General features: G+C 39.4%; 2 protein-coding genes across 3 annotated transcripts in view; both read right to left on the bottom strand.

The window, feature by feature from the left end:
• Positions 1-8,515: 8,515 nt before the first annotated feature.
• LOC145495179 (uncharacterized) lies at positions 8,516-18,372 on the bottom strand. Of its 2 annotated transcripts, XM_081474759.1 has the most exons (16): positions 17,859-18,372; positions 16,925-17,032; positions 15,181-15,291; positions 14,613-14,723; positions 14,085-14,195; positions 13,596-13,706; positions 12,980-13,096; positions 12,656-12,772; positions 12,422-12,535; positions 11,346-11,459; positions 10,862-10,972; positions 10,226-10,336; positions 9,884-9,994; positions 9,404-9,514; positions 8,805-8,819; positions 8,516-8,596 (listed from the first exon to the last, which is right to left on the bottom strand). In XM_081474759.1, the coding sequence occupies exons 1-16, from the start codon at positions 18,364-18,366 to the stop codon at positions 8,583-8,585; spliced, it is 1,995 nt and encodes a 664-aa protein (XP_081330885.1). In that variant the 5' UTR covers positions 18,367-18,372; the 3' UTR covers positions 8,516-8,582. The 2 variants fall into 2 exon arrangements, with proteins under 2 accessions (XP_081330885.1, XP_081330884.1); XM_081474758.1 differs by lacking the exons at positions 8,516-8,596; positions 8,805-8,819 and having other exon boundaries at positions 8,831-9,514.
• Positions 18,373-18,804: 432 nt separating this feature from the next.
• LOC145494655 (uncharacterized) overlaps positions 18,805-23,802 on the bottom strand; it is a 26,635-nt gene continuing 21,637 nt past the window's right edge. Inside the window, exons 31-32 of the mRNA XM_081474188.1 lie at positions 23,454-23,802; positions 18,805-23,220 (exon numbers count right to left, since the gene is read on the bottom strand). The exon at positions 23,454-23,802 is cut by the window's right edge and continues 254 nt beyond it. Coding sequence (XP_081330314.1) covers positions 23,111-23,220; positions 23,454-23,802 — 459 coding nt within the window. The 3' untranslated portion in view covers positions 18,805-23,110. The remainder of the gene's footprint in view (positions 23,221-23,453) is intronic.

Here is a 23,802-nt window from a genome sequence, read left to right as displayed (position 1 = left end):
TTCTGAGTGTCAGACCACGTGGCATTTGTTTATAAACTGCACGAAGGCAACTTCTTTTTGGAATGGATTTCAGGAGTGATACTCAATCTCTAGTGTAAGTGACAAAAAATTATTTTTCAGTGAGGCTTCGAACACTTCATGTAGAAACAATAAAAAAAGCATTGTAAGTAAATGCGCGATAAATTAATTAGTATAATTGTATTGTAATAAAGGTATTGTATGCAGCGTAAGTATAAGTAGTGTAAGTGTTAATCTTGTAAATAGAATTGCATTGGAGAAAAAAAAGGTATGCATGGTGGTGACCGTGGATGGGGTATGTAGTTTTATCAGCCATAGTAAGTGGACACCTAGTGGATTCCATTTGGCCATAGAAAACTGGACGGTCAATGGGCGAAAGGCATGGTTCCTGGTCCCAAATACCAGTCTGCAAGTAAGGAGACCCGTAGCTTTAAAGAGGACGGGGAGTGAAAAAATGCGAGGAACTTACAGGCTTCGACTATTTATCACGAGTCTCTGGCACTAGTAGCTCTGCAAGAAATAAGATCATGTAGTAGCAGTAGTATAGTAATGACATTTTATTTAAACACGAGATATACTGCTCATAAATATTGAAAATCAGCTGGTTTACATGATATTTATAGACGTGTTACTATATTTCTTTCGGTGCTGCTGTTCGTACTACAGTATCCTTTAGGGTAAAACAATTTGGAATTTTGCAAATTTAAAACCATTTTGATGATGGCTCTGTTTCGGGAGAGTTCAGCGTTCATAGTGCAGGAAGGTAATCTGTAATCGTTGAGTGATCAACAACGAGTAAACATGTCAGACAAATCTGTAGGTGTCAGATCACTGATTTACGGGAAATGTTAGGCAATATAGTGGTATGAGTTTGGTATGGTTGTGTAGTGCTGTACGGATTATGTGGACTATATTTTTTATCAGGAAACAGTAGTGATACTTCTTCATTTCGACTTTAATTCTTGTATCTGGTAATCCTGGAAAAGGGTCAAAGACCGTAAGCTGATTTTGAAAAAGAAAAATTATAACATACATTAAAACAGGACAACAAGGTTATTTTAGTCTGATTCTCGAACCCGTCGGAGAATCAGGATACACGTTTTTCCGGCTGAACAGAATTATTTTGGACAGTTACTGAAATATCGCAATGAGTGAGACAGGTACTGTACACACTTTCACTTTCCAAGTGCATAAAAGTTTCAAGCATCTCTGTATCTGAACTTTGTGGACTTCGAAAAAACTTTCGATAGCATCGACCACCAAGTGCTATGGGCACTGCTTCGACACTATGGGCTACCAGAGAAATTCATCAGAATGATTCAACTTTTCTACAACAATTTCAGATGCCAAGTAATCCATGGGGGAACCCTTACGGAGCCATTTAGAGTGACAACAGGCGTAAGACAGGGCTGCTTACTGTCCTCTCTGCTATGCTTAGTGGTTTTAGACTGGGTGACTAAAACAGCATTCAACAGACCAAGGGGAATTCGGTGGGAGATGATCCAGAGACTAGAGGACCTAGACTTTGCTGATGACATCTGCATGTTATCGCATAGGCTTCAGGATGCCAACAACCAAATGGAACGACTGAACACCACAGCACAAAGAGTAGGCCTTAAGATCCATCCTGGTAAAACTAAAGGGATGCGGATCAATGCCATTCAACAAGGAGAGGTTCGTCTCTATCAGTCGTACATTGAAGAGGTTGAAGAGTTTACCTACCTCGGTAGCGTGATGAATAAGACTGGAGGAATGGATGAAGAAATAGTAGTAAGAAGTAAGAAAGCACAGCAAGCTTTTGCCATGCTTACACCAGTCTGGAGAAGCAAAGACCTGCGCACAGCTACCAAAATTAGAATTTTCAACACCAATGTTAAGGCAGTTTTACTGTACGGTTCAGAGACATGGCGAGTGACGACAGCTTCTACAAAGCAAGTACAAACATTCATCAACAAGTGTCTGAGGAGAATTCTGAGAGTATATTGGCCTGAGGTGATTTCCAACTAAGATTTATCGATAAGAACTGGACAAGAGCCTATTGTTACCACCATAAAGAGAAGACGCTGGAAATGGATTGGTCATACACTAAGGAAGGGTGAGAGAAACATAGCGCGCCATGCGATGGATTGGAATCCGCAAGGAACACGGAAACGTGGCAGGCCCAGAACTACATGGCGCAGAAGCATACAGAAGGACCTGAAGGAGATCAACATGACCTGGTGCGAAGCCAAAAGAGCAGCTCAGGACCGTCAGAAATGGAAAGCAATTGTGGAGGCTTGGGACAAAGACACGGCACGAAAAATTGGATTTACTCTAAATTTGATCCTGATCAAAGTCGAGGTCAAATATGATCATAGCTTTGATCCAAACTTTGACGTGCGTCAAATGTATGTCAAAACTCTCATGGCTTTGCCGATACATTTGATCCATGACAAAGAAGAGGGCAAATGTGATGTTAACTTTGACTCCACCTTTGACCCACGTCAAAGGAGGAATCAAATATCTTATGGATTTGCTATACATTTGATCCCTGTTAAAGGTGAGGTCAAACATGTCAATAACTTTGACTTAAGTTTTGACGCGCGTTAAAGGCGTTCAAAGACACCACGGCTTTGCATACCTTTGATCTCTTATGTCAAAGGCGTTCAAAGGCGCCATGGCTTTGTACAACTTTGATCCTACGTCATGTCATGTCAAAGGCGAGGTCAAATATGGCCATATCCTGCGACTCCTCTTTTAACGCCCTAATAGCTTGCGTTTTCGTATTTTTTTCTGCTTTAACGATTAAATGAAAGCTTGCTTTCTTGCCAATGTGTATTTTTTTAATAAAAAAGTTTTCACTTGACCTGGAGGTGGCACAAGAAAACAGCTCAAAAACAGCGGGAAAAACGCGGCTGCCAGCGGCTTCCCGCATTTTTCTGGCCAATCAGAGAGAGACTAAAGGTCAACGAAGTCGGCTGTGAGGAAAGCAGACATTTTTCTTCATTTGGCTTCATTATGGCGGATCTGGTGAAATTTTCATTGTGTTTTGGACCAGGAAAGGTAAGTCTTTGAATTTCGTTCATTTTTTTCAATGTTCAGAGAATAACGGTGTTGTAAAAGTAAATTAAACGCAGCAATGGCTACATAAAGGAATAAAGAGCTATGAATTGCGTATATTCATAGTAGGACAGATCCTCGGCGAAAACATTTTGGTCGAAGATTAATTGCACTTGACTGAATCTCAGTTCATCGGCAAAGCTCTTCGTTAAGAAAAGACAAGACTTTATTTTCAATTCACATATACTCATTTAAAAAAATGTAACAAAGCTAATATTTTTTCCTTACTCAGTCAAGTCTTGTGCATTAAATTGAAGTGTCCGTCATAGCATAGCTTTTAGCATGATCAGTGCTTGAAATAAACGTAACTTAATAATTAAGCTTAAACTTAACCCTATCTCCGTATAAATTGTTGTGCACAATGCCTCTGGTAATTTCTGAGCTTAAGCAATTCCCTTGAAAGAAAGCTCATGTAAATGTAAAGGAAATTTGCATTGAAGGAAAAACTCAGTCAGCCATGCATGACAAACCATCTCGACCTGACTTAATTATTATATTAATTATACCATTGAAAGAGTTGTTGACTCTGAAAATTTAATCTATGGATAAGTTTTTACTTTTGTCTCTAGTTACCATTCTATTGAAAAAAGCTCTGTTTGTTGCTACAGTTGAAATTATGATGATGTTTGTTCACTGATGTTGATAAATGACTTCATTGGTGTGAATTTAACAAATCGAATGTGGTTTAGCGTGGTCTGCACTCTTATTGACAATGATACGCATCAGCACAGTGGCCAAAATGTTGTGGACTCGTGAAACACAGCCGAGTGAGTCCACAACAAATTTTGACCACTGTGATGACAATCAGTTTGCGAGATTAGTAGCAACTGTAGTAAAAATATGTTTTGATATTTGTTGTATCAGGCTTATGGATCAGTCATTTGGAACTCCACTATCTCCTGGCCACCCCCCCACCATGAACTTGCCAGGCATTTGATATTTTGAACTGTCTCCTGGGCTAAGAATGGTGTCATACCAGGTGATCAAATGCACCTACCCTGTGACATTTGCAAAACTGAGTAATAGAAATGTAGATTGAGTGTCAATGGAATGTCGATTGAGTATCGATCAGGTGTTGATCGAGTGTCAATTGAGAGTATCGATCAAGGGTATTGATCGACACTCGACCATGGATGTCTTTAGTACACATAATCCAGCTTATCTTTAATGGGTGAAATTGTTACAATGTTTGATAAAAATCAAACTTGCCATTAGTTGCAAATTAAAAAGCTGACCTCGTAATAATATTATTATGTGACCTCTCTGGACAGTACCAATAGTTTTAGAGTTTCATGTCTTGGTCTTTTGAGCAGTAGACAATTAAATGCCAATTAAAAACTGACTAGTGGAAATTTGCTTATGAATGTTGTTTTTATCCTTCAGCTAGCCATTCTAGGAGAACTGAAGACATTAACAGAATAAACTGGGAGAGGATACAATATGCAACTCTGTAGTTCATAGTCAACTCAGATGCAGTTTAATCATGCAGTGCTCCAAAGTGTGCACACATCACAACATTTTGGTAAGTAAAAGGCTGGAATATTCATTTGTTATTTCTATATTTTGTAGCATAGACCATCTTATAACTTCTTCAGCCACAACTTTTTATATCTTTTTCCAGCAAAGAAAGTATATAAATAGATTTAAAAAACCTGGCTATAATTTATTGATATTATTTTAATTGATCATTTTTATTATAGTCTCATGCATCACTCTGTGAAAAAACGTTGTTTCTTTTTGGTTCATTTAAGGACATTGAGTGAGGAAATGTTGTCTTTCTTATGGGACAAATACATCAACTGGCTCACCTGGACGAAAATTAAGAAATTAAAATGTTGTTGAAAACATGCAAGGGATGGGAATCTTTTTGGTAAATGAATCAAAGTTTGCAACCCAGTCTCAGGAAATGTTGGTTTTTGACTGGTAAAAGCTGAGTTTTGCATCTAAATTTTGTGTGGTTGTCTGCAATATCAACTGTTTTGGTTTGGCCATCAGGTTTCCAAACCAAATTTTTTCAAGCAAAATTAATAATATGATTAATTCATAACTATTGATGAGATCAGTAGAGAATTTAAGGTGTAGAGGATTTTATAATAACTTAGTAAAAGTAATTGACAAAGACCTTCATTTGCTTTACTCAATTTAAAATTTTGTTGGCAAATTTGTCTGGATAATGGCCATTTCCCTCTATGAGATGCGGCTGCTGGGAGTCATAGTGGTTGTATTCATCATCTTGCACTGGATTTTTGTTTCAATGAATGCCACAGCTATGCGATTCCATGCAGGCATGTCTCATGTTAAATTATTTAATTTCAGGAATTTTTTTCAGTGGAAAAAAAGTGTACAAGTAGTTGCTAACTGTTGATATGTTTATATGCTCCTTTTCACATATGATCTACAAGGAAAATTAGGAAAAAGATAACACTACTGATCATGAAGAGATCTGTGGAAATTACACAGGAACAGCAATATTCCCAAAGGTATTCCTCATTTCTTGTCACAGTTTATGTCAGATTTGTTGGTTTTTTAGATTACTATTTTGTAACCGTAAGAGATCTTTGTTGTGAGATGTCTGTAAGAGACAGGCAGACAGATGGACTGGTAAACTGGCTTTAAGCTTTTTGTTATTTGTGCCAAGCTGTGCACTTTCAAAATGACCGCAAGTCTCTGTTCTCTTATGAAATTCTAGCTGGGGATAAGCCCTTGTTCAGCCGGTGAAATTAGCTTGTTAAACTGGCTCTTAATGACATATCTGTGTGACCAAATCTCTAAGTAGAATGGAGAGAAATACAAAAAAAAGGCTACTAATTGAGTCCACTCTTCTATCCTTGACTCATGCATTTCTCTGAAAAGTGTTATGCACTCTGATGAAAATATTTGTCCACAGACAGTACCAGTTCCCAGATTAGCAAACAGTTTTCTTAGAGCAAAGCTCAAGGAAAACCGTGAGCTTTGAGGAGCACATGATGCCAAAGAAATATATCCTTACATATTTTTAAAGTCAAAATATGGAGCTATTGTGTTAATTATCCTCAGTCAAGTATATTATGCAACACACTGGATCTTTTGAAAATGAGGAATATTACTCATTGTCTGTTTGCTTCTGTTTAGACAAATGCGGACAAGCAATGGTTGACAGGATGAAGATGCATTGATTAATTTCGTCAACGCCTTAGACTTTGTCAAAATGTGTCTTCCCTAGAAAGCATGGGGATTCAGTTGGCATTGACCCCAACAAGGCAGTTTAACCACTTTGATGAGAAAGAAGTGGAAAACACTGTATTCCATTCCACTTATAATGCAAGAATTAGCAAGTGCAAGCAGCAGAAAAGAAGAATTGCCAAAACATTAGGAGTTCCGTGCAACGGACTGTACGTGCCATCTGGAAAGGAGGCTTTTACACTAGTTGACTTTTGTGCAAAGTTTGCCATATCTTTCCCGAAATTTTGCGGTTATCCTCTCTATTGCCTAGTCTGGTCTATTAAATTTAAGGAACTGAGAATTTAGCCATAGTACTTCAATGTTAGATAAATGCGCTTTATACCATGGAAAATTTGTTGACTGTTGTTTTCACGATAGATAGAACAATGTTTTCCTCATGATCAGTCGCATTACGTGTAGTTTGAAACCAAGCCTGTAACGTGGCTTTTTGAAATCTGAAGCCCAAAACGTTTATGTAAGGTACTTGAAGGTATTTACTCTTGATAAAAACGGGAAAAAAAATTAAAACTGAGATGAATTAAGTTGAGTATATTTATTTTCCTAAAATCAGGTGCAATGATCTTTCCGGGCCGCTTTTCCGTTAACATTTGTCAAGAGTTTTGGAACAAAATAACCTTATTAAAGCTGACATGATCTTCAAGACTTGTCAGACATAAAACAAGAGTACGGATATGATTGCATCCTTCGTATGTGGTGCTTCAAAGCTAGTGTAACAAGTAGAAAAATGCGTATAAGATGTGGATCGCGCGAAACGTGATCAACGGTCGCGAATCGCGAAAGAGGAGCGCGAGCGAGAAGTTCGGGCGAGACGCGCGAGCGCGGAACGCGCGGAGCACCTTTGACAAACCTTTGGCCTGCGTCACAGCCATCTTTGACCACGTCTTTAGCAAACCTTTGACTTGAATCGCAGACAAATTTGATTACACTTTTGACCCGCCTTTGACAGTGCGCAAAGGCGTATCAAAGGATCACCTTTAACCCTAAAAACACAGGCGTTCACAGGTGAGTAAAAACGGCCTTTCACGCCTTTGATTTGGTGGTAAAGGCTTATTCACAGATGATCTTTGATTCGCGTCAGATCTTCAAAACGTGCAAAGGCGACCTTTACAAAACCTTTAACAACACATTTGACGCGCGGTAAATGCGATTTTTCGTGCCGTGAGAGGACTAGTAACTACAAGACGTACTCTCCAAGAGAGGATGAAGGGTAATATAGTTAATCTCTCATATACGCCTTATTTCACAGTTAATCCCTCTCAAGTTATTTTTATCAATGGTGCTCAGGTCTCCGTGATTGTTACCACGCGGTTCTCATGGAGGATCAAAAGGCCTGTAAAGTCGCCTAGGCTGTCCACGTGACTGAAATTCGTGTCACAGAATTGGCCAGTTTCCTGACCCTCCCGTAACTTCCTATTAAACCGGCAGTGATCTTACAATAACTCATTGAGAGGAATTATGTTGTGAATAAGAGCTGTATAGGGATTAACTCTCTTATTCTTTGTCTATTGGATTCGCTAAATAATAATCATCATCATCAATAATCATAACATATTTAACCAGGATGCGAGCGTTAACCGTCATTAATTATAACAAGAACATTGGCAGCGGCAAGTGTTATGACGTCAATTCTGGAATTGGTGAATGGATCGTTTTAAGTGGTAATGGATGAATCTACCTAGGGTTAACCTGAGTCATAACAACTCCTAATTCATAGTGAAAAATCTCCCACAGTGACGATCAAGCGGTGCAAACATTTTTGTTTACACGATGTATAGTAGTTTTGCTTTCTTATAATTGTGAACTCGCGGTGGCAATTTATGCAGCTGGAGCAAAGGGTCCCTATCCGTGTTAACATCAGGATGCTAATTTCACCCCGAAGCCTTGCTTTCGATAAAAAAATTAAATGAATTCGCAAAGTAGCACAGATGAAAAAATTCTCATGTTAAACTATTTGACAGTGTCAGAGCTTTCAAACTGAGAATCACGCGTAAACCAGTATTGGGGGCGCATTTTGAACAAATGACGTTTAGTTATACAAGGTATTATGACTGTAATGCTTTAAACTACCAAGGCAGATCTTACTCTCTATTTACAATATTGTTTGAAAAAAGTCTCACGAAGTAATGAAACAACGGTATAGTTCTGCTCCATCTCCTTGAAATAACCGAAGAACATAAGTTATCTCCATGGAAACAAGAGCTGTTCGGAATGTTTCGTCAGCTTCTTTGGTCCCAGAACACAGCTTACTTTGCAATTCCTGCGAGAGAAAATGCGAGTGAGAGAAGCAAAATTCTTTTTATTTCCTAAGCCTCGAAGGTAACATCAACAAGTTTACCTCGTTCCAAAAAATAGACTTTTAACTTTGTAGAAATCAACCTCATAATTTCGTCGAGTTTTGTTTCAGACATTGAATGGAAAATCTAGCCAACCCTATCTATTGTCAAAATAATTTGAGGATATCTTACCTCCTCCAATGTGTTCTTTTTGAAAATCAGATTTTGAGAGCATGAAAGAAGAAATACAAATGGTTATTGAAATATCATCTACATTACTGTCGTAACACATAATAACACAGATTTCGGAAATGAACTCTGTTTCAATGTAGGTGCCGTTGCCTAAGAGAAAAGAGCAGACCTGGTAACTGTGCAGTAGGATACTAGAAAAGCTCTTGTCATATGTCAATGCCCCGAGGCTGCAATGTTCAATACTAGCTTTTGCGAAAAACTAAACTTTTTGACGACGTCTCGATGCTTCAAACATCATCGTGAAATCAATAGCTTCAATAGAATGATAAATTGATGAGGGATTTATCTATTGACTATATTAAAACTTTGTTCAGATACTTTACGAATGCACCAAGATTAAAATGTGTACCCGTTTACATGATATATTCAGTGCTTTCCATTTCCTATAACCTCCAGTCCACGAGATCATGATTGCCGACTCTTGACTAGATAAAGCTGAAAACACTTGCTCGTTGAATAGCGAATAACATAGAATGTGTGTACCATTCAAGAACCTTCCCGAATAAAATTATACCACTTAGTATTAGCGAGTTCCTTACCAGGGCAGCCTGCTTGGTGAGGTCCTGCCGCGGGTGTCTTGCCATCAGGACAGCAGCCGTATGTCGTAGCTGCGCATGTGTTTGCCACCGCGTATGCTAATGTGGTAGGTGCTAGAAGATCGGGGATAACAAGTAAATGACAACTTACTAATAATGAGTGATCGAACCCCTTACTATGAGTTGTATCTAAGGGTGAACAAATATGAAAAAAATATAGTTGGTTTGAAACATTGCATGCAGTTCAAGTTTGGTGGACCGTAACGCAAAGTATGTTAAAGGAAGACTATTTGGAAGGATTTAATTCCATCTGGTTTCACGTCAGGACATTTTCAATGGTTTTAAATTAATCTATTAGACTCTCGAAGAGACGGTGAGACGTCTTTACGCCAATTGATCGACCTTAAGAGTTTCTTGAATTTGACAAAATGTTGGATTTACGCCATTGGGAATTGAAATCTTATATCTTATGTGAAACCTTACTTTCACAGTTAATTCCCGTCCAGTGTATAGGACAGTGACACTCATATGAAGGTCCTTTGGCGATACAAACTCCACCGTGCTCACACGGGCTCGGGTGGCAGTGGTCTTCATCTGGCAAAATAAATATGATGTAAAACGCACAACTTCTTCTACTTCTTTATCATCAATGATATTTAGGCCAGAACATTTAACATTTTAAGATTTTTACGCCTTCAGGTTATCAGGCGATCTTGTTTTAACGCTGAAAAATTTTAAAATTGCGTTAAATTCGGCAAAAATTTTAGCTTCTATCCCGGAATTGAGGAAAATGTGTTGGGTTAATAAAATGAATGCATGACGTACCTTCACACGTGAGTCCAGTCCACCCAGACGAGCAGGAACACGTGTAATCATCACCGTCTATCTCGCACACACCACCATGATGACAAGGGTTAGGGTGACAGCTATCGCGCTCTGAGTGAAGTTAATAGAATGAAACACAGTATTCAGCACATCTTATGCAGTGTTCTGATAGTTAGAAGTACTCGTTGTACAGTTTGTAGTGGCGTTCATGCCATTACACTGACATCCCATAGCTGAGGATTACGTTTACTACAACGATATGTAGGTACTTAGACGGTATTACAAACAAAATAAGTTCCAGCTATTTGGGCTTCTTGGTGACGTGTCATATATCTACTTCAGTAATACATCCCAGCGGCATGATAGAAAGATGATCAATAATACTAGAGCTTTACCCGTGGTAAAATGCCTACCAACAAGTTAGTTCAGAAAGGCCGTTCATCGTTATTCAACCGATCAGAATAAAGCTGCTGTCCATATTCCGACCCTTTCAAGTCAAAGCGTTTTTCTACTTTGAATACCGATTGATTTACGTGACCTGCTAAACGCGGTTGGAGTAATTTCTTCAGCGTTTGCCCTGATTTGATTTTTGCCCATAGGTCATTAGAAATCACTCTACATCTGAAGCTTTTTCACCTGCGCAGTTGATTCCTTTATAGCCTGGGGGACAGGTACAAGTGTAGCCACCGCTGTTCTCAAAACAGGTGCCGCCATTCTGACATGGATTGGAATGACACTTCAGCTCCTCTAAAATAACGAACAAAAATCACAGTCATCTAGAATGAAGTCGGCCATGTCAATTCAATGTATTGGTTTCTTAAACATAATATTAATTGGCAAACATATAGTCGGCCCTACGCGAGCTTTGAACAAGTAATTGGATTTTTCCGTCATCATACGTCTGGACAATGATAAATTTATCTTATGTTTTGAAATAAATTGACCAGCTAATATTATAAAACTGGGTTCAGCCATAAAAGAATAAACCCCGTATGTGACATCAGATTTTAACGACAAGAAAAAACCAAAAAAAAAAAAAAAAAAAATCAATTGGCTGATATTTGTAAGCTGTCAAGAGTGAGCCGCGACCGAACCAACATGTTTGTTGTCAGCTACTGACCTTCGCAGTTGAAGCCTCTGAATCCCTCCTGGCACTGACACTTGTAAGTTCCAGTGATCTCCTGGATACATGTACCACCATTTTGACATGGAAGTGAGTGACATCTGTCTGGCTCTGTTATACGAATAAAATCAATCAATCAATCAATCAATCAATCAATCAATCAATCAATCAGTCAGTCAATCAATCAATCAGTCAGTCAATCAATCAATCAGTCAATTAGTTAATTTAGCATGAAAACAATCAGCCGATCAGTGAATGGTCTGTCGGCGGATGAGTCAATTGGGCAGCTAATCAATCAGTCGGTCAGTGAAACAGTCAGACGGATGGACTAACACTCAGTCAGCCAGTCAGCCAGTTGGTCAGTCGGCCAGTCGGCCAGTCAGCCGGTCAGCGGGTCGGCCGGTCGGCTGGTCGGTCAGTCGGTCAGGCGGTCAGTCAGTCAGTCAGTCAGTCAGTTAGTCAGTCAACCAGCCCGTCGGTCCGTCAGTCAGCCAGCCAGCCAGCCAGTCAGTCAGTCAGTTAGTCACTCTGGCAGCCATCCAGCCAGTCAGTCAGTCAGTCAGTCAGTCAGTCAGTCAGTTAGTCAGTCAGTCTTTCTGGCAGCCAGCCAGCCAGTCAGAAAGTCAGTCAGTCAGTCATTCTGGCAGCCAGCCAGCTAGTCAGTCAGTCAGTCATTCTGGCAGCCATCCAGCCTGTCAGCCATGCCGGTCGTTCGGTTAATCAGTAACGACCAGCTCTGGTTGCACAAAGAATGGATAACGTTTCTCAGAGATTTATTACTAACCAATGATAGCATAGAATGTTGTTTTAATACTTATCCACTAGACAGCGAATTGTCCGATGGATAAGTTTATCCACCTTTTCATTGGACAGGCCCAGTGACTTCATCAGTTAATCATTCGGTGGATCAGCCAATTGGTCGATCGGTCAATCGGTCGGTCGGTCGCCGGGTCGCTCCGTCGGTCGGTCGGTCGGTCGGTCGGTCTTTCGGTCAGTCAGTCAGTCGTTTGGTTGGTTGGTCGTGTGGTCAGACGTAAAACAAATCTAACTAGCCGTGCAGTAAGTCAACTTACCTTGGCAATTAATTCCACGGAATCCTTCGACACAAAGACAATGGTATGAATTTAACAGCGTGGAACAAGTTCCCCCATTCGTACACGGATTTGATTCACATAAGTTAATCTCCTCTGGAAAAAGGAAAAGGAACAAAATTGCATTCAGAAGAGAAGAAATAATCAGTCTGTTTAGTGATGCAACAGCTACTGAAGTTGTTCACACTCATAAGAAGCAATATTGAGACAGTCCACCTTCACAATCTTTGCCTCTGTATCCATGTAAACATTCACATTTGTAATCCTCATCTTCCACAAGTTCTCTACAAACTCCACTGTTCTGGCAAGGGTTAGGTTCGCATTTTTTCTCCGCTGCAAATAAAGCAAAGCACAAAATCAACTGTCTGCACCGTACTTGGTTTTGTTTAAATGGCCAGCTTGTTACTACACTGTTACACTTCATGCAACTTAGAATTTTTATGTTGAGTTTTGATGAATTTGAAAACCGGATCTTGTGCAAACCAAGCAAACAAACCAACAATCAATACAAAAAATGTACAAACACTAGAAAACTCTTACTTTCACAGTTCTTTCCACGAAAGCCGTGTGGACATACGCATTTATAGACGTTGGGTCCTTGATTAAGACATGAGCCACCGTTAAGGCATGGGTTAGAGTCACATACTGAGACCATCGCTACAAGGAAAGCACAAGAATAAAGAAATACGTTGCTGAAAAAAAACTCATACTGTGGCTGTTTCCAGTAAGACCCCAGTGGTGAGGCAGCCGTGGGTGGGCCGTACTGCTTTCATACGGTCGTACGGCAGTCGTACAGCAGTGGTATGGTAGTCGTGGAGCAATAGTACCGTAGTCGTAGTGCAGTCGTACGATAGTCTTACGGTAATCTCTTATATACATAAATTGGCAAAATTACAGTCCACTGATGGATTATGTTAGGAGATTAACGTTCGTTTAAATATTCTGCTGGTTTTTGCTTTCCACTTCAAAATGAATGGTTAATGTGAATTATTTCATGTTCTGCTAATTCCATTTTCCTGTCCGTCTTCTGCTAGTGCCGGACATGTTCAGCTCCATTTTGAAACAAACGCTCAAGAGAAATGTCAGAATCTACTCCCAAGGCGTCACATCGGCATCATCGATCTCAGGAGCACTCCATTTGAAGAGAGCTACTTACATTCACAGTTGATTCCTGAGAAGCCCGCTAAACAAGAACAGGTGTAAGAGTTGTGATTGTCATAACATGTTCCTCCATTTCTGCAAGGGTTACTTCGACATCTGCTTTCAACTGAAGAAAAAAAAAGAGAAAATTCAGACGATAACAGCCGATACCAACTTGTCAGAGATGTTTGACCGTGGGTATCCTTTCTATCCTGTCAACAAACAAACAAACAAACAAACAAACAAACAAACAGACAAAAAACAACAACAAATAGGCACAAATATTAAATAAATGACAATTAAACACTTTCGAGATGAGAAACCAGAAGTTCGCTAACCAGCGCTGTGAAACTGAAATACAAATATTGTTCCAATATATAGTGTACACAACTCTCGCTCATTGTCTAATGAAAATGTTCTTTGACATTAGAGCTTTTCTTGTATGTCGCATAGAAACAATATAAACTAGTTTCAGAGCAGACTACATTTTAAAAGAGCAACTCACTTTCGCAGACAGAACCGCTGAACCCTTCCATACACAAACAGCTGTGGGATCCCATGACTTCCATACATGTACCTCCATTGAGACATTGGTTCAGGAAGCAAAGATTCTCCACTGAAAAATTACGATAACAAAAATATCAAACTAAAGAAACTTAGATAAAAATCATAATAACACCAGGGAATAAGTTTTTCAGAGCAATTCTTGAATGCATTTTGTTAAACAATTTATTTTAAGAGAAATGAAATCAATATTTTACAATTATGTTATAGACAGTTTCATTCTCCATTACCCTCGATTTTTAGTGGGTTTTTGAAACGCTATATGCTCTGTTCAGCTGCAAGGGTGAATTATCTAATTACTCCTGCCCCTATGTGAGATTTTAGTACATTACAGGTCGAGAGCACAGGAAAACGACGGCGGCAAGGCAAGTCAAACTCACGAGTTCTAAAATCACAGAACACATTGAGCTAAAAGCCATTGCGCCTCTATTCCTCTGGAAAGAAACTTCTGTAATGGTAAACAATTTACCTTGACATGTTGGCCCCTTGTATTCTGCTGGACACGAACACTCGAACCCATCATCCATTTCGGTGCATGTTCCGCCATTTCTACACGGGTTTGGCTGGCATTTGTTTTTCTCTATTAGTTACAAAAATACGAAATATAATATCCAAGAAAAAGTTTTTAGCGATTAAATTGTATTTAAGAACTTTGTTAAAAATAAGATGCCATTATATGAAGAAGAGGAATGTAAGAAATAAAGTTTGGCTGTAAGAATTCTATTCAACAATACAGCTTCGCGTGTTTTGAATACGCTCAGTATGGTACAGATCAAATATCACCTTTTCCTTCCTAGTGTTTGATGCGAAAACCTTAAAGTTGAAGGGCAAGAGGGTGGAAGGATTGTTTTCGATTGCTTGCATGCTATACAGCATCTTGCTTTTGCCGTTTCTATTGTACAAACTTGGCCAAAGTTTTACTGTAACTGTGTCGAAGATTCTTAAGTTCGTTGCTTATCTAATACCGTTGCTAAAGTAACAACATACGTTCGACTTGCAGTAGTTGAGATTTTAGACGAGGCAGGTATAAAATTTACCTTCACAGTTGATTCCCTTGTATCCTTCCATACAGGTACAAATGTATGCTCCATTTGCTTCTGTGCAGATCCCGCCATTACGGCAAGGGTTTGGGTGACACTTGTTCTCCTCTTGGAAGCAAAGAAAACGTGACTGGTTAAAAGAGTGATTAGCAATCCTTCTTACGCAGCATTATGCTCTAGTTATTTGTGAGACCAACTCGAGTCAACAACAGCATGCAGCAACTATAACAACATTTTATTTGTACCTTGAGTGAGATAACATGGCGGGAACTATAAATCACACGAGTAAGTCATAACAAGTCCTTCCTTAAGAAATGGTCTTGCTTTGTCCAAAAATAATTTGTTTCAAATAATTCAGCTTAATTCTTATCCAGTCACCAAGGCCGATAAATCAACAACTTTTGGTCCAAGAACATCTATGATGTTACCTTTTCCTGTATTAAAAGAAAGAGAAAGAAAAGCCGCAGAGCTTACCCCTCCTTTTTATCTCACTTTTTCTTTTTGTTCGTTCGTTTGTTTTTCCTTCTTTTTTACAGCGGAAGCTTCGGCGGCCCGAAGGGCCGCCAAGCGGAGTCCCATACCCATATAGGAAAGAAAAGGAAACCTATGAATTGATTGACCCATGAATTGGTATTGCTCGTGGGCGCGTACGCACGACGACGGCGACGACGACAACGGAGTCGCGCAAGATGGCGGCGATACCCTAGCTAATAGGATGACAGAGACATGCACCCTCGGTTTGTAGCGTCCCTCTTTGATATTGGAAATCCATGTTTTGGTCAATTGACACCTGTCAAAACAAGGTATCCGCTAAGCAGTATCACGTGACCACATCGCGGGCTCAAATTAAGAGCTCATCGAGGTCACGTGTTTACCAAGTGCTTACCAAGTGCTGGCTTTCGATTGGATCACGGGCTCATGTCATTTTAACTTGTTGGCTTGGTTGTTCGGAAGCCGGTTAACGCTAACCCGGGATTACAAAAGTTAACCGAAGTATAATTTTTCATGTATACAAAATATTTTTCACTGCTTTTGTCAGTTTTGTGTATTTTGAGGACCTTGAGATTATTCAAACTCAAAACACAAGGCCAAACAACAGAAATGGAAAACCTCACCGTAAAGTTACAAAACTCAAATATAAATTCTTGCTTATCCTCAGTCCGGTCCAGGAGCGCCGCTTTTAGGCTTGGCTAAATCTATATATTAATTATGTAGGCGCATATGTTTAATCAGCAGTATTGTAAGTAATTTGAAGTGTTTTTCCGTTGGTCGTAGTTGAAAAGTGAAGAAGCAGTGTAGCATAATTAAGTGCGTTGTAGAGAAATAAACTGTAGCATGTATGTAACTTATATGTTATAATAAAAAAGAGCATTGTAAGTAAGCTAACTGTAATTTAATTAGTGTGATTGTATTATAATATATGTATTGTAACTAGTGCATGTATAAGTATAAGTAGTGTAAGTAGCAAGTATAGTGTAAGTGTAAATGTAAGTATAGTATTAGTACTGTAAGTAGTGTGTTAGTGTTCATCCTGTAAATAAAATTGCATTAAAAAAAAAAACAGTTACTTTTGGTTCAGTAGTTTCAGCTTCATGTTCATGACGGAATTCGAAACCGTTACAATCAAAATGTAAGGGTCCCGGCAACGATATCTCCCGTTCTTTATAAAAAAAGTTAATATTTATAGTTTTTATTACCTATAGGTAAAAACTCTGTAAGGCATATCAAGTGCATTATGTACCTTCGCAATCCGTTCCCTTGAAGCCTGGGGTGCACATGCATTCATAGCCATCCTTGACTTCATTACAGGTGGCTCCATTTTGGCATGGGTTTGGAGTACAATGACGCTCTGCGGGGTATGAAAATCTGGTTAACTGGTTCGAGTGGTAGAGAAATGAAGTAAGCTTCTTACCAATACGCTGTACTGGCCTTTTTCATTCTCTTTAAAAATGCATTTTGAGAAAAAGGATCAAACTAGGAAGTTTTACTTAAAATGAGTATACAGACCTTAATCTATGGCCCTGATTTATTATTGTTGCCTATTTCCGATCAGTATATTGTTTTATGCGATCGAGCCCTGATCTACAGATTCTTATATTTTGCCGCTTAATTGCAATCTGACAAGAAAATGCGATGACTAAGGCTCGAGAAAATTAAGCTTAATCATATTCTTTAACAACTCTAGTTGTCCAAGACTGATACACCTCAAAAAGTATCAAATTGCTACTTACGGGAAATACATTGTGCAAGCACAGGTATTGCTATTAATTTTAGCTCTCTATGTCACACTTCATGGACTTCTGTGTACGGCCGTGGATAAAATACCTATCGCTGTAATTCTACAGACGAAACTGCCATGAAAATGTACCCTGTTAAACTGACATAACTTGAATTTGCTCTTTTGAAATTGTTACATATTAACATGAGTTTTGCTACGCCAGCTGTACGATTCTTTTTAAACAAACATTTATTTATATCATATTGGTCCTGTAAAAGGGAGTAAATCTGCTATGTCACGGCACCTCTTGCTTCGGCAACCACACAGCATGGACGGGTGAATTCAGACGCGGAAGTCAGTTCACCCGTGTCTCCTCTTACCGGTTGGTCAATTTATGAGTCGTGATTTTTAAGTTAACAATAGTGAAACCAGTGAACTAAGCAAATAAATCACTAACCTTCCTCGTCCTCGTCTTCCTCGCCATACATTTGTGCCATTGGATCGCCGTAAAATGGGAAATGCGAATGATGCATTCCACCGAGGAAGCTCCTGGAGAAAAACGGGTTATAAGGTATCGCCATTGGAGGTCTTGGGATACGAGTTGTTACGATGGTTCGCTGAGTCATTGGAGGCGGACGCATGAACATGAGCGGATGACCGAAAGCGTGGGGTGGATGCATGATAAATTGTCTTTTACGCTCTTTGTTGTTATCTTTTACCGGCGAAGGCGCTTGCTTTTTCATCGGGGGCTTAGTGACCCGCGTTCTCCTATGTTTACCCTTCGAGGTGTCGCGTAATCCAAGTTTTATTTGTGTCCATTTTGATCCATCTTGTTGTGTCTTCCTCTGCTCTTCTTTTGACTTTGTCAAATTCGAAAAATGTTCTTCCCTAGGCCTTGCGGCAGTTTGACCTAGAATTAAAAACAGGGTAGTCCCTAGGAGAATTCCAACTATCCGTGGCTCCATTTCTGATGGTTTTCGTAGAGAAATGAAATTATTTCAATAGAATTTGTTATTAGGGACATACCTTTCTGTTTACGTACAACAAAGGATTTGTGATTTGCAATTGGCCACCATGAAATTAACTTGCCATTTAATTTAGGTCCTTTGTTCTGGATCATAAATAAGATATGAATTTAGGTTTGAGTTCAGAGAAGGTTTAGAGAACTAACCTAATTTCCTCAACTTAACTTTTGAAGTTAACAAGTAGGATAGGACTTACAGCTGTTGAGAAAAATAAACAGTTGTGTCATATACTTACTCAAAGTAAAATTGTAACATATTTATAAACTGGCCTTGTAAATACTAGGACTACACCTCACAGAGGCCAATTATTGCAGACAGAAGTCGATTAATAATATAATTCTTATTAACTGGGCGATATAAGAACTTAACAAGAAGCAAACTAAGACCCTTTTAATTTTTTTCACAATTTTTAAATTGCCGAGATTTCTTTAAAAGACGATAACAAACAACACAACACGCAACTTCGCGTAACTTGCGCCGGGTTTTTTTTGGTATAAGTCTCAGGGAGATGTCTCTCCTGTGACGTCACGGACAGATCAGTGTTAATTCTTCTGCAGAGCAGTGACTGCGGTCATGGTCAGGAAAACAAATGACTATTTTTTTAATTGAAGTGCAGCCTGACCGCTACTTGAGCCCGCGAACATCGCAACATCAGTAACACATCCCACATAACGCATGAGCAGGAACTGATCAGCTATGTCCACCCTAATCTGACACCTCGCACTCAAAGCATTTAGACTCAAAGTCAAATTTCTGGCTATTAATCTTCCATATTATATTTTCGTATTACTAGCTTTCGGTTCAAGTTTTCTTTTCTCTGTTTTGTTCTGATTTTTTAAGGCGCCCACATTTTTGGTTTAGCAAAACAGGACGATAACATTCAGTTGACTGACACACAGCTCCCATACAGTGCATGGAATATTGACTCATTTATGGGGATATTAGACGTCCACGTACAAAAAATGGACTCAACTAGATGATGTTTAAGGTAGGAGTGGTCGAGACCAAGGAGGCGCCTCAGTCCTTGTATTGTACAAACTTTCTGTTAGGATTTCAGATCGACAATAAGTCAAAACTTTCGCTCCTTTAATAGCCTTAAGCAAACGGATTCTATTGTTCGTAAGACAATGGTTAAAAATCAACGACGCTTAGCCAGATCGACCGAGCGCGAAATTCAACATTGTTCGGAAGTGATAAGATTTACAAACCCAGCTTTTGTGGGGGAGCGTGTGGAAAGGATTGTTGCAGCTTGGGGGGAGCTTGTGATAGTAAGAGCGAGGAACTAGCGAACACTTACTTTTACAAGGTTCAATTAGATGACTTTAAATGGTTCATTGTTTTGAAAAATCCTAACCATAACAATAGGCAAAGCTTGTGTTACGCTACTTTTGCTTAAATAAAAAGGCATGGTACAGTATTCCATGGACTCAGAATCCACTGGATACTGGCACTAAACATTAGTACTGCTCTGTCAGTGATTAGCTGTGATTGTAAAATTGTAGCGGACGGCCTTTGAGTTCTCCCATCCAAAACGCTGGAGGTTCTAGTAAGGAAGAAAGGTTGATTCACATTTTCCCCCAAAGGCCCCTCCTTATTGGCAGAGGCAAAATTATGACATTTAACAAATTAAAGCTCAGTTACGAGTTCTTTGACTGTCTCTACTTCACCAGCCTTTGTTAGACACAAGTGTTTCGTGTTCTGAGGGGGAAGGAAGATGGATAATGGTTGGTAAATGATTTACGGCGTGTTCAGATGGAACCTCAGCAATTTTGTGGGAAGATCTTACAGATTGATTTAAAAATAACGTTATGCCATTTTGCCTAGTTTAGTCACGAGCAAGCTAACAAATTAAGAGTTGTAGTGTGGTTCCAGTCCATGCCGTTAGACAAACAATGTTTGGGGAGAATATGACAATATGCAACAATACAACACAAAGTAAACTCTGAGTCATGATTTTGATAAAGTTAGTTTTATTTCCATTCATCTGATTATTACCACAGTTGATCGTAAAGAAACAAATAGATAAATCAATAAATCAATAAATAACTTTGTTTACATGGCGCCATTCCTACGTTCGTGGGGCTTTACATAGGAATACTACAGAAAGCTTAAACCTCACATTTACATTCCACCGTTTCTAGGAAGGAGCGTTAAAGGAGAAGGTCACTCCAAAAAATGTATACTTTTTGTCAACGTTAATAAAAACCTCGCACTAAGTTAAGCCACTCACCGAAGTTTCAGCCTCTAAAGTGAACTTCGTCTCCAAAGAAGCCGAAAATTCGAACATTGTTGCGCCATTTTGAACAGTACTCAGCAGCCAGGCCGCGTTTTCGTGACGTCATTCCGTCTGAGACATTTTGTCCAAATGGCTTCCGACAAGCCTTTTAACCGGTCAACCCAAAACGCAGACCATGCAGACTGCAGACTGCAGACCGCAGACCGTGCAGACCATGTAGACTGTGCAGACTGAGTCCTTTTTTCCCCCTTATTCTCGTTTTTGCATTTACTTTTGACTCGCATATTTTTTGGTTCTGCTCAATTTCATATCGGAGTGTTTGTTATCCACAGGCCGCGCAAAATCGGTGGCTACAGATTTTGAAAGGAAAACTCCCTTTAGTCCTAAAGATGCTTAAGTAAAGCTATTTTAAAATGTAGAAATAAACTTCACTTGTATTACAATGTCACACGTAACATGTGCATTTTCTACTTTCGGTGTAGCGCATAGAAAGATCACAGAAAACCGAATAGCATTTGAAATTCTCAGCGCAATACGGTTGCCGTGATGAGTTGATGCAATGGTTAATTTATCTGTCCTTATGGCAGTTGTGTTTTTCTGGCGATTTAGACTACGAGTGGTCCCTCATTCGCTTAGTCCATCGTGCGTGACGCATAAGAAAACCTCAAGGAAAAAATTTCATGCGAGCATTTTTTTCTCGAGGTTTAGTTACGGTCACGCTCAACTAAGCGAAAGCGGGAATACTGCTAGTCAAATGGCGATTCTGTACTTTGTGAAGCAAAAGCGATTTGTGGGACAAGGTCGCTTAGAGTCACCGTCTTTGCTTGAATCAGTTAAGAGGAAAGCGAAGACTAACAAAATCGACAACAAAAAAACACAACAACAACAGCAACAAACTGGACAAAATAAATGAAACCACAAACCCGTCAAAAATTGACGCAATTTGCGCCCATAATGTATGTAAGTTTATTTTAAAGCTTGATTATAATATATTTAGGACCAGTAAAGGGGATTTCCAATAGAAAGTCTATTAAACGCGTGAATCAACAGTCAGATGTTGAGTTTGTGCCGCCTGTGGATAAATAACAAACATTAGGACATATTGAACACTATTTTGTCACTAGAAACGAAAAAAGTGAGTCAAGTGTTAGAAAAAAAGTACTCAGTCTGCACGGTCTGCAGTCTACATGGTCTGCGTTTTGGGGTGACCGCCTTTTAACTACCACTCTGGTCACTCTGGGTTATGGCTGCTCTTGTGCGATATTATTTTGAGCCAAACATGCTCCAAACTCCGAAATGATAGCATTGAAGTTTGTGAAGTGGATAATCACTTGGAAAAGATAGATTTTGCTGACCTTGTGAAGGATGTTAGGTCAGTTGCAGGTTTTTCTCCTTCCTGCCAATTTCGAGTCGGACGAATGACGTCACATAAACACGGCCTGGTTGCCAAGACAGTTTCAAAATGGCGGCCTCCGAAGCCGCTTCTTTTGAGACGAATTTCTGCAGGATAGCTTGCACTTCAGAGGCTAAAACATCGGTAAGTGGAAAAGATGAATGTCAACTTGCTATAGGCGAAGACAAAAAAAGTGAGCTTTTCGGAGTGACCTTCTCGTTTAATATTTATTGCTGACGTGTGTACTTTTTCGATGCTTTGCTCGATGTTTAAATAATCCCAAGTATAACGGCAAACGAAGTCAACGGTAAACTCACGCATTCCGTGGAAAACTGTGAATCGTTTTCTTTTGGTCTGCGTTCAAAAACTGGGTATAAAACTGACGGTAAAGAAACGATTAACTAAAAAGGAATGGAATTTGATCTTTTGTCGGAAACGTTGAAATTAAATGAGGAAAGAGCTATAGTGGATATTCATTTGTTTTATGCTGAAAATATACAAAATTACACTCTCCCTTTAACCACTGAAACGTGATGTTAACGTTTGGTCTCAAAAATCAACCATAATTTTTCACTAGTATGACTAATGAAAAACAGCTTTTGGCTTCGCATTGATTATTTTCTGTATTTTGAAAGAGAACCAGTTACTGGTTTTCAGTGAGCATTACATCTGAACCAGAAGAGCACCATATTGTTTAACAAGGTGGCTAAGAGAATGAAAAGATTCTAATAACTTAATATTAAACTTCAAACAAGTATAATGAATGTATGTATTTATGTATAATGTATTTACCACCATATATTTTCGTGGGTCGTAACACTTGGACATCCTGCCAGATGTCTGGGTCTTTTTTTCAAATTTTGGTTTTAAATAAAACTCGTAGGTGTTTGGCCTGGTTTATTAAAATGATCAATTTAGAACCAAGCAGGCGGCAAGTTAGCATTTTCGTTATTTTTATCTACGCCTAGGAGCTTATAAGTCTATAGCTCTCTAATAGGCTTAAAAGTCGAGAAAACTAAAATGTATACACAAAAAGAGGCAAGACCAGTTCTTATTCATTCAGATCTTCTGATGTGCCTTCTGACGACCTTGTCTCTTGACGTAACTTTTGTACTCCCGCTGACGCCGTTCCTTGAAGTAACTTTTGCGCCCTTGCCATCTGCGTCTGTACATGAATAACAATCTGTTAAAAACACCTGACACCTAATGATAAATCCGTACCTTTCCGATACAATTCCGTGGCTTCTCAGGCGTTATTGATCGAACCATGGTTCGCATTTTGGCGAGATGCAGACTCGGCCGCAAAGTACCCATGGCGAGACCAAACGAGCCCGATTTTCCGCCGAACCGAAAGAGGCACGATTAGCTGTCAAACTTTCTTATTATCATTTACTTTACCTCGATTGATACGTCTTTCATTTTCTGTTTGCCTGTATCTTCGTTGAAACGTGTTTGTAGAAGCGTTTCTTCTTCTTGGATGACTACTCGCAGGGTAATAGCGCTTCGAATACCACTGTTTCTGGAGGTAAGGATACCGCGAGTTTCCGTAGCTTACCGGATTATGCCTCTGGTATCTTCTGCTATTCTTATAACCATAATATCCAGCATAACCGGGTTGATAAGTAGTTGGTCTCCGATACTGAATATGTTGCCGTGTTGGTGTTCCAAGACGGGGAACGCCTCCAGGCAGACCCAGAGTGAGACGTCCGTTTCCTGGTGGTGGCCTCAGCCCTGGAGGCATGACAAT

This window comes from Orbicella franksi, chromosome 8 (assembly GCF_964199315.1).
Source record: "Orbicella franksi chromosome 8, jaOrbFran1.1, whole genome shotgun sequence".
NCBI classification, from domain to species: Eukaryota; Metazoa; Cnidaria; class Anthozoa; order Scleractinia; family Merulinidae; genus Orbicella; species Orbicella franksi.
This window is presented reverse-complemented; position numbering and strand designations above follow the sequence as displayed.